The 11,792-nt window shown below is 33.1% G+C and overlaps 2 protein-coding genes across 2 annotated transcripts; one reads left to right on the top strand and one right to left on the bottom strand.

The window, feature by feature from the left end:
- Positions 1-4,407: 4,407 nt before the first annotated feature.
- LOC127248470 (protein disulfide-isomerase-like) lies at positions 4,408-8,205 on the top strand. Its single transcript, XM_051270822.1, has 11 exons — positions 4,408-4,692; positions 5,772-5,802; positions 5,898-6,185; positions 6,262-6,447; positions 6,555-6,680; positions 6,789-6,923; positions 7,008-7,127; positions 7,217-7,334; positions 7,495-7,607; positions 7,683-7,919; positions 8,018-8,205. Exons 1-10 carry the CDS (start codon positions 4,526-4,528, stop codon positions 7,914-7,916), a joined length of 1,518 nt encoding a protein of 505 aa, XP_051126779.1. The 5' UTR covers positions 4,408-4,525; the 3' UTR covers positions 7,917-7,919; positions 8,018-8,205.
- Positions 8,167-9,720, bottom strand: LOC127248471 (protein DOG1-like 4). Its single transcript, XM_051270823.1, has one exon. The coding sequence runs from the start codon at positions 9,214-9,216 to the stop codon at positions 8,299-8,301; it is 918 nt and encodes a 305-aa protein (XP_051126780.1). The 5' UTR covers positions 9,217-9,720; the 3' UTR covers positions 8,167-8,298.
- Between the last annotated feature and the right edge of the window lie 2,072 nt (positions 9,721-11,792).

Genomic DNA, 11,792 nt, shown 5'->3' with positions numbered 1-11,792 from the left:
CAAATCCATAAGACGTCCACTAAACCTATCAACCATGTATACATGAAACTCAATGACTCAACAAACACAAACTCAAAGCTATCATCTCATACAATCGTCTTTACATCACAATATACAAGAAACTAGGAATTAAACTGTAGTTCTAATCCTAGCAGACTACCAGTCTAACTGAGAGTAAACGGGTACAGGTTGATCTTCTTCTCTCTTAAAATGAGCTTCAAATCCCTATGAGAAATCAGATTCTTCTTCAAATCAAGGAGTAGTTAAAATGGGAGAGAATACAAGGAAACACACTACCTCAATGCAGTGTTTGACTAACCAACGTTCGGAGTATTAAATACGTTACCACAAACCTGCAGCCTCATGTTTGACAATCCATATCTAGACAAAACCTATGCAAAAGAGGCACAAACAAACCATACAAGAGGTCTTCAGTAGCAGTCTTCTGCATTCCATATTTGGGTCGTCATCGAGCTCCGATAGCCGAAAAAGTTTGTAACAATAAAGATGTTGATTGCTTGACAAAAATATCCTATGAAATTTTTATTGTTTCATGTATAACGGGTAGGACTAAATTTTTATTATCCTACAAGGATTAAAATAATTTTTTTCAAATACTTTTCCATTGGCCTAGTAAGCCGTAGATTTGTTACTACAATTTCGCTATATTCAAATGTGCCGAATGAAACATAATGTTGTATTAATATAAATTATGTAGGACAATGAATACTTTATAAGTGTACTATATGAACATAACAATATTATATATTTTGTTAATTGTCATGTGTTGCTAATTTTTTTGGTAGATTTTTATTATATTAATATAAAATATATACTGCTAATTTATAATTTATATGTTACCAACGCTAAGAACATCCGTTACAGTCATCTCATTTGTTGTCTTTGTGATTATTTTTTCGATTTTTATTATAACAATACTTGTTACCTTTAATAAGAAATACAGTTATTCTAAATTTATTATATTTTTCAAGAATCGGTTACCTTCAACAAAAATAATAAAAATTAATCAAGTATTATCTTTTTTTTTTTTTTTTTTGAAATTTTAAAATTTAAATTCAATAAAAATTATCTATATATTTATTTAAAACTCATTAACTAATTATAATGTTTTATCTATCATATTTTAATTATTTTTTTTTATCTCTAATTTTTCCAATTCAAATTTTAAAATAGTAACTTATATGCTTGAAATTATTAAAATTTACTTAGATTAATATTTAAAAATTAAAATATAACATTATATAAAAATATTATTAGATAATAAAAATATATAGAAATAAATAAATTATTATAGGTATTATATGAAGGTAATTCACTACAACGGGTGATAAATAAAGTAATTTGAATGTTGAAATAAATATGTAGATGAAAGAGATAAAAAAAAAAAACAAAAAAAAAATAGATTAAAGGTAATTACAACGAATGCTCTAAGAGTGTGTTCTTTTAGTGAAAAAATTCCTACATATTTTATATAAAAAATTAATATATTATACATATTTAATATTCTTGTATTTATATACATAATTTTTTATAATTCACGTAAGAAAATAGATCTTGTCAAATAATTTCACATAACAAACACTTGCATATGTACAAATTTTCCATAAATATTAATTCAATTATTTTTAAAAACAATTCTTTCCAAAGATTATAGCCTAATATAAAGTTTAATATCGCTCTCATTTCATTCAATAAAAAATAAGTAAATAAATACATGGTTCGCCCAGTGTAACTTTTCCGTCGGGTCTGGTTTGTTTACAGGATATTAGGTTCGATCGGGTTCGGGTAACGACTGCGAGTTCCTACGTCATAAAAAAAATAAAAATAAAAATAAGTAAATAAATAGATGTGTATGTGTGGAAGTGTTTTGAGTATAATTCAATTAAAATATACTCATATACATATATATATATATATATATCTTTTTTCAGATAATAGAATAAAACAAGGAGTTTGTGCGATCGTCTTGTATAAACATTAATATAAAAATATTTATCTACTTATGATTAGTATTTATAAATTAAAATTATTAAATTAAATATTTAATATAAAATATTATTTTTATCAATATAATTTTTAAAATTTAAATACGTGCTACACTGTAGACACGGTATTTTAAGAGGGGTATAATTAGTAGATAATTAATAATGTATCAGTGAAAATAATTATCTTATAATATAAATAATTATAAATTAAAATTAAAATAACTAATTAGTTTAACTAAAATTAAAAAACTTAAAATGAATAGTATGTAGAACGGACAGAAACAGCAAGCGAATATAATATTGGGTCGAAGGGAGTATTATTATTACCAGTCACCATTGACCCAAATTCACGCCCCCCGATTACTTCAGATTCCATGTATGTAAATAAAATATCATGGCTCGTTCATCCGGCGTACGAAATAATTTTCTTTTTTTTTATACTTATGATACGACAAATTGTTTTAGAAATATAAAATACTTTTTTTCATCAAATTTATTTATTTATTATTTTATTTTGTTTGTCCGTTAAATTTATTTTATTTGAAAAAATAAAAAAATTTTATATTTAATTATTATTTTTAATTCAATACTTATTAATTTTATTACATATTCTCTTTGTTCTTTCTAATTACTAAATATTGATTTTTTTTAAATTTTCGCATCGAATCCAAATAAGCTAAATATGAATGATGGAGAGAGCATATTATTTTAAAGAATATTTGACTTTTGATTTTTTTAGCAAGTATTCAATACTTCTTTTTGACTTTTTTAATTTTGTATAGAATTTTGTATATTTTTAATTATTATTTTTAAGAATCGAAATAAAAAAATGTTACTGAAAAAACATAGCATATATATACTTAGTTAGCGATGACAACAAGACGAATTCTGGAGGTAAAAAAAAGTTAGGTTTTACCTGCTAAGTTTGGAATCAATTCAAAAAATTTGCTTTGTTTTATAATATATATATTTAAGTTATTTGACATATAATAAAAAATTAAATATTAAATATTTAAAAAATTTTAATTATAATATCAATAATATATTTTCAATTGAGGTGATATCGGTGTAGCATGCGATAAAAAAATAATAAGTTAGAAAAATAAATATAATAAAAACTATAAAAAAACTAATAAAACAAAAAATATATAAAATTATGAATTTAAGTAATATAAAAAATTATAAAAGTATATTATACTATTCATTTATGAAATTACTAATTTAACTAAGTTTTGACGAATTATTGAACAAATAAAAATAGGGTTAAAATTCTTAAAATCCGTAACTCATGCCAGGTTTGGGCCCTGTAATGAAGCATTTTGTTTGAATGCAAAAATTTAGGTAGAATATATGAAAATTTAAAGATAAATAAAAATATTTGTTACCGAAAAAGCTATGTAAAATAAAAAAAAATTTGAGTGAGTTCTACGTATAAAAATTTCAAAATTTAATTAAATTAATTTATATTTTTAAATGAGTTGAAGATTGATAAATTTTAAAAATAGATAGTCATGGATAGAGTTATTTTTTAATCTTATAAAATATCATATCAAAATAATATTTAAATAACATTCTATTTTAAATCAATTTCAAATTACAATCAAACAAAAATTTGTAAAATGTCTTGCAAATATAATTAGTATTTCTTTAATTTAGTTATTTACATTTATTTATTTTCCGTATCATATCTTTCAATGATTTAACTTACCACTTTTAATTTAAATCCGCCATTTCTTATTACCAATTTCCTTTTCTTCAATGCATTAAGCACACAAAATAAAAAATAAAAAATAAAAACAAAATAATTTAAATTAGCAGGTATTAATTGCACAGATGTACATGCTCATTAAGACATATCCGATTTATTTCACATGCAATTCTTACTGATTTTAAAAGTTATTACTCTCTCTTTTTGTCCCAAATAATTTGTCTCTATTTTTTATTTTCGTTTTTCTCACGTAATTTGTCATTTCTATTTTTAAAAATATAATTATGCATTTTAATTGTATTTTAAATTTTATAATTTTTTAAATTTTATTTAAATTATTTACTTATTTTAATCTTAATTTATAATTATTTTTACTACATAATAATTATTTTTACTAATACACTTTTAATTACTTACTAATTATACTCTATATAAATTTCAGTGTTTACAGTAATACACTCATATTACATTGGATATGAGACGGAACACTCATATTACATTGGATATGAGACGGAGGGACTATTATTTATAAAATATTATGTGTCAATATTTTAGCAATTTGCCTTTTTAAAATTCCAAAAATCTCACTCTTCTCTACGCCGACGTCTCTCTATCCAATCTACGGTCGCCACGTCATCTGATCTGCCTACGTGGCGTTCAGTCCCCGGCTCTATATAGTCGACGCGGCTCTCGCCTATAGTCTTATTCTATACCTCCTGTCTTCTTCACGTCTTCACACTTCACTTTGTTGAATCTCGAGAAATTGGGGGAGAGGCGGAATCGTAGAGAGATCGGAAGAGAGGTTAGAGCAATGGCGGCTAGGATTTGGCTGGTAGTTTTGGTGGCGCTCGTCGCGGTGCTGAATTTTTCGCCGGTGACGGCGACGGAGGTGGAAAAGGTGCTGACTTTGGACCACACGAATTTTACGGAGGTCGTGTCCAAACACGACTTCATCGTCGTTGAGTTTTACGCCCCTTGGTATGTATAGATGAATCTGGCTTGATTGATCTGGTTTCTGTTTCTTATATGTGTGATTTTTTGCTTGAGATTATTTGATTTAGGTTCTGTTGGATTTTTGTGTTCATGGATAGCACATGCGCGCCTACTGTTGTAGTTGATTTGATGTTTTGAGATTTTATCAAATTGTTTGCGGTATCTGAATGTGAATTCCAGATCTCTTAATGCATTGCTGCTGTGGATCTCGCATGGATAGGTGTACTCTTTTGTTGTTTGATTAATCAATTTGAGCTTTATGAGTATCTGTTTGGCATGTGGTTGGATTGTTGGTGGAAAGTTTTGGGTGTTTTTTAGCGTCCGTGAAGAAGATTGGAAGACTGTTCTTTTACTTCTGAAGTATTCAATCCGATGTTTTTGGCTGTTTTTATTTTATGATGAAAAGAAATGTTGGCGAAAATAAAATATTTTGGATGTTTGATTTGAATAAAATGAGAGAAATTTAAACTAAAAATATAGATCATAACGGTAACTCAAGGAAAATCTGATAATTTGGGGAGGAAATGACGGAAATTGTCTTCAGTTTCTTTTATAATAGTCGCCTAATATTCCCTTTCATTCTAAATAATTAAATATATATATATTTATATGTTAATATATATATATATGTTAATATATTATACACTCGCACAATTAAAATTGAATGGCCCCATCTCATAGTGACATTATTCAATATTATTTGAAAACAACAAAGCTAATGTTTATAATAGTCGATTTTCTTTCTTTGGCTTTAACATGGCTGTTTTCTTCATAAAATTTTGCTGCTGAAGGCAGCACAGTAGCTATGTTGAAACAACAATTAGTAATATTGAAAAGTCCTGGCATATGCTTTTGTCTGTGTATGTAGTCTTTTTATTTCTGTTTATTTAAATGATAAGTTCTTTTTGATTACTGGAATTTAGAATGCAGCGGGATCCACGCTATTTACTTATTTAGTTATTATGATATTTTCTGTATATTTGAGAGATTTCAATCATCATTCTTCAGCAATTCCCTTAATTTTTTTGATAACAGCAATTCCCTTATTTTTGTTCTTGTAACAGGTGTGGACACTGCAAGGCCCTTGCTCCAGAGGTAATATTTTTTGCTCTTGTGAATTCTGAAGAAACAACTTTTCTATTTTTTTTTTTTTTGGGAGCTAAATAATTGGTTTCTTCCCAAAATTTCAGTATGAGAAGGCTGCCAATGCTCTAAGCAGCAACGATCCCCCAGTTGTTTTGGCAAAAATTGATGCAAGTGAAGAAGTAAATAGGGAACTGGCCACTCAATTTGAGATTCAAGGCTTTCCTACTATCAAAATCCTAAGAAACGGGGGAAAAAGCACTCAAGAATATAATGGGGGTCGTGATGCTGATGGTATTGTTACATACTTGAAGAGGCAACTTGGCCCTGCATCTACTGAAATCAAATCAGCAGAAGAAGCTGCAAGTCTTATTGATGCAAAAAGCATTTACGTTGTAAGATCCCATAAAAAAGTTGTCTCTTCGTATTTATGACGTATGCAGTTGCTGAAGTTTTATGGTTATCTACTAGGTTGGAGTGTTTAGTGCTTTCTCGGGGGAGGAGTTTGAGAATTACAAAGCCATATCTGAGAAGCTGCGATCTGACTTTGATTTTGGTCACACTCTTGATGGTAAATTTCTACCTCGTGGTGGAGCCGTTAGCAAGCCAACCCTTCGCGTGCTTAAGCCTTTTGATGAACCGTTTGTGGATTCAGAGGTATTTACTTATATATATATATATATATGTTGGTTGTGTATGTCTATGTATATATTCTCGATTGAGCTTTTAAATAAAGATGCTGCTCTTCCCTTATTTTATTTCAGGATTTCAATGTCGATGCGTTGGAGAAATTTATTCAAGAAAACTCTATTCCACTTGTGACTGTCTGGGATAAGGATCCCGCGAACCACCCTTATCTTAATAAATTCTTCGAGAGCTCCAATGATAAGGTACTCGTTAGATCTATGATTTAGGAATTTCGGTCGCGAGTCCTTTGAATTGCCTGTAGCAGTATATTTCTTTTGCAAGAACTTAATGATGTGATTTGACATGTGTAGGCCATGCTGTTAGTGAACTTCAGCAAAGAGCTCGACTCTTTCCAGCAGAAATATAAGGATGTTGCAGCTCTTTACAAAGGGAAGGGCATCAGTTTTCTGTTGGGTGATGTCGAATCCACTCAAAATGTTTTCCAGGTGGTTACCCTCTACACTTATTTATATTTCCTCTTGGCTTGAAACTGGAACTCCATATGACATTACTGCATTTGTGGTTGGCAGTACTTTGGTCTGAAGGAGGAAAATGCACCTCTACTGGTCATACAGAAATCCGGCGGAGAGAAATACCTCAACGAGAAAATCAAACCCGACCAGATTGCACCGTGGATCAAAGATTTTGTGGTGAGTACCTCTTGTCTCCATCTATCATCTTTGGAAGTTTAGTATCGACTAAATCTTACATTTTTGTGCTCCTTGAAATGGTGTGACAGAGTGGACTAGTGAAGCCATTTGTAAAATCGGAGCCTATTCCTGAAGTGAACGATGAACCTGTCAAGGTGGTTGTCCGAGACAGCCTTGATGACTTTGTTATCAAGTCTGGAAAGAATGGTCTGTAACACCATACTCTTCCCTTCCCTCTGGAATCTCCTCATTGCATTTATAATCTCTAGAAATACAAACTTAGATCCCGGAAATGAAACTGCATTTTCACTAGATTTACATCTTTAGATTGAATACTCTGTTAACCTGAAAATTTTCATTTGCGCAGTTTTGCTAGAATTCTATGCACCTTGGTGTGGACATTGCAAGAATCTGGCACCAATCTTGGAAGAAGTGGCCATCTCCTTCAAGGATGATCCGGATGTCGTAATTGCGAAATTTGTAAGTCTTTCTACTCAAATCTCACATTCTCCTCGACAGGCTCGAGTTTTGATAGTTCATATGATCTCTTCTCAGGATGCTACTGCAAACGACGTCCCCGGCGACTCCTTCGACGTCCAAGGCTTCCCTACCATCTACTTCAGATCTGCAAGTGGCAAAGTGGTGACATACGACGGCAACAGAACAAAGGAAGACATCATCAGTTTCATCGAAAAGAACAGGGACAAGCCGGAGCAGTCAACTTCTGCTGAACCGGAGTCTGTAGTTCCCGAAAAGGTCGATGTAGACTCCGGCAAGGACGAGCTGTAGGAGGTAGTATTTGATTTAATGGCGTTGTTTTGAGTAGATTCAACAGAGTTATGAACATCATCGTCTTGAGCTAATTTAGTGTTCTCTCTTAATCATGCAAGGTTGAGGATGATGATCTTGTAGAATGCAGCAGCGAGATTTTGATTTACAGTAGCTGAATTAGCTGTACCGTTGAACGTTTTGTCCAATAAATTGGGTAAATTGCTTTACCCAGTATTAGAGATGATCATGTTCATGAATTACCGGAACAGCCAATAAAATATAATATGATATAAAATTTCCATGGTTATACTACTGCTAATAATAATACTTGTGACCTAATAACTATATAATACTAATAATACTTGGAATGGAATGGAATGAGATGAGTGGTGGTTTGTGTTTATGAGTGGTCTCCGTCGCCATTGCCACCGCCGCTGCCATCAAATGGCGGTGGCGGTGGCGGTGGCGGTGGTGGATGATTAATGTCATTATTATTGTTATTATTATTGCGTCTGGTGTCTCTCCTCTTCCCCCATTCATGAACCCTAAGATGAAGCTCCGCGGCTGAGATGAGGAAATGGACGCTCTGTATCGGGGTGAGCACCTGGATGACATTTGTTAGGGTTTTGAGCCGCAACTCGTCGGCCTTCTTCAGCACCTCGACGAGCCCCTCCTCCTTGGTCGCCAGCGCCGCCTCCAACTGCGTCTCGTCCATGGGGATCGGCTGCTGCTCGTCGTCGTCGGTGGCGGCGTGCGCGAGCTGGACCATGGCAGGATCGGCGAGTCTCTCCTGGTGCTTGGCTAATTTCTCGGTGATTGCCTTCTCCTCCTTAACGGTGGCGGTCTGGAGCTTGTCGATCTGCTCGAGCTGGCGGAGGGAGAGGTCGGCGAGGTCGCGGGTGTGGATGAGGAGGTCCTGGACCTGGAGGAGGTGGGTGAGGTTGGCCTGGAGCTGGAGGCCGGACTTGGAGTAGAGGAGGTGGAAGGCCATGGTGGGGCGCCAACCGCCGATCCAGAGGAAGGCGTCCTCGAAGCTGCTCCGCCAGCTAGGGTTGAACATGGCGAGGATGTCGTCCTTGGCCAAGGTGGATTTTGAGCGGTAGTAGTGGCGGTAGTGGTTGAGGACTCGTTGGATCAGGGGGCGGAGGAGGTCCTGGTCTTCGGGGTGGTTTTTGGAAGCGTGGAGGAGCTCCTGAAGGTACTGGTTCTGCTCGACGATCCAGGACTCGAAGAAGTCGTGGAAAGTCTGGCGCCGGCACCCACTCGCACTCGCAGTCGCCGCTGCGCCGCCGCTGATCTGTGGCTGCGTCATTATCATGGCAGTGGCAGGCCAGACCAGAAAGGGATCGATTGTATGTATGGAAGCATGGGGTTGGATTTATATACTGGATTTGTTGCATGTTGACTGGAGTCTGAAAACCAGTGGGCGGGTGCAAACAAGTTGAGCAACAAAACCAGGTGGTTTGGTGGGAAGAAGAGAAATGGATGGGATTGGTGGAGGAGGGGAGATTGCGGCGGCGCAAAAAGACAAATAGCGGCGGCGGAGTGAGAGAGAGGACGACGGGGATTGGCTTGGAGAATCCATGGCTGCAAGTGCAAGTGCAAGTGCAAGTGTCATCCATGGCTGGGTACGAATATGTTTTTGATTTTTTTATTATTGAAGACACCTGCACACAGACAAAAACACGAAATTAGTGTAGGGGGAGAGGGACATCGAATTCAGTGTGTGCAGAGAGAGAGAGAGAGAGAGAGTGCTTCTAGGCTAAGAAATGTGGGGTAGCCTAGCAAGTTGGTACCCTACCCCTACCCCTACACATATGGTACAAATAATTTCTCGACCTTTCTATTTTAGGATGAAGCATTTCCTATTATGGATTACTATAACTATGAACTATCTCTCTATCTATGTCAATCCAAATATATCATCCATCTGGGATGGTCCGGTGTATGGGTATTGGACGTGTGACCTGACTTGCCTGTTGGGTTTACCCGGTGCCGATTTCCATATTATAAATATATATCATTCATTCCTTCTTTACACAAACTTATAACCCAATGTATGGTTTGATGTTGTTAGAGATGAATTTCTATTTTTTTTTTTTTTTAAATCTATTTACATTATTTTCAGTAATAGACTCAAGTTATTTCTTGTTCTCTTTTTACAAAAAGTTAAAGAAAATAAAAAAATACAAGGAATCAATACGACTTCTCATGTGATTAAATGAGAAATTTTCACTTACCTATAGCAATAGTATATTCTTACTATGGTCACTTATTCTATAAGTTTTCCATATAGTTACTCAGAAAGAATCCCATAGAGATTATATGTAATAAAATTGAAGTTTGTAGTGCTTTTGTAAATTGTGATTAAATTTATGTAAAGGTAAAAATCCAATTTTGAAATACAGAAACACACAATCTAATCTAACGATGCCTTGCCTTCAACTGATAGAGTTCAACAATAGACATGATTTCCGTACCACCTGTTCAATCTATGAATAACTTTTTTTCTTTCGCTTTCATGTCAGTATGATAAGTATGTCTTTTATTGTTTTCTTTAATGCGTCAATCAATAAATAAAAATATTATAAATAATATTTAAAAAATATAATAAACAACGCATATAATATAAAGTATTAATATCCAATATCAATTCTATTTATTTTGTGTTATATATATATATTTTTGATAATATGAAAATTAGCATTCAACTCTCTGGTGCGCTCAAACAGTCAAACTATGTATAGCAGACAAATATTTTGGCAAGTAATGCAACATAGAAATAGTAAGAAAGGGGAAAAATGAGGAGAAGAAGAAGAATAGAAGTAGGCATAGAAGTTGAAGAAAAAAGTAGAAAGGGTGGAGAAGAAGAAAGGAAGGAAATGAAAAAATTGAAAAAAGAAGGATGGAGAAGAAGAACAAAAGGAAGAAGATGGAAGAATAGAAAAAAAAAAAAAAAAGAAAGAAGGATGGAGAAGAAGAACAAAAAGAAGAAGACGGAAGAATAGAAAAGAAGAACAGAAGGAAATGAAAAAACTGAAGAAAGAAGATGGAAGAATGGAGAAGAAGAACAGAAGAAAGAAAAAAAGTTCAAGAAAGAATGATGGAAGAATAGAGAAGAAGAACAGAATGAAGTAAAAATGTTGAAGAAAGAAGATGGAAGGATAGAAAAGAACATAATGAAGCAAAAAAGTTAAGAAAGAAGATGGAACGATAGTAAAGAAGCACAAAAGAAAGCGAATAAGTTGAAGAAGAAAGAAGATGGAAGGATAGTAAAGAAGCACAGAAGAAAGCGAATAAGTTGAAGAAGAAAAAAGATGGAAAGATGGAGAAGAATAAGAATGAAGCAGAAAAGTTGAAAAAAAATGAAATGATAGAGAAGAAGAACAGAAAGAAACGAACAAGTTGAAGAAAAAAGATGGAAAGATGGAGAAGAACAAGAATAAAACAAAAAAGTTGAAGAAAAAAGATGGAATGATAGAGAAAAAAAAACAGAATGAAGCGAATAAGTTTGAAGAAAAAAGATGGAAAGATGAAGTAGAACAAGAATAAAGCAGAAAAGTTGAAAAAAAAAGATGGAATGATGGAGAAGAAGAACAGAAGGAAGTGAACAAGTTGAAGAAAAAAGATGGAAAGATGAAGAATAACAAGAATAAAACAGAAAAGTTGAAGAAAAAAGATGGAATGATAGAGAAGAAGAACAGAAGGAAACGAACAAGTTGAAGAAAAAAGATGAAAAGATGGAGAAGAACAAGAATAAAGCAAAAAAATTGAAGAAAAAAGATGGAATGACAGAGAAGAAGAACAGAAGGAAGCGAACAAGTTGAAGAAAAAAGATGGAATGATAGAGAAGAAGAACATAATGAAGCAAACAAATTGAAGAAAAAAGATGGA

Source organism: Andrographis paniculata, unplaced genomic scaffold (assembly GCF_009805555.1).
Source record: "Andrographis paniculata isolate CXL003 unplaced genomic scaffold, ASM980555v1 Contig34END, whole genome shotgun sequence".
Taxonomy (NCBI): Eukaryota; Viridiplantae; Streptophyta; class Magnoliopsida; order Lamiales; family Acanthaceae; genus Andrographis; species Andrographis paniculata.
This window is presented reverse-complemented; position numbering and strand designations above follow the sequence as displayed.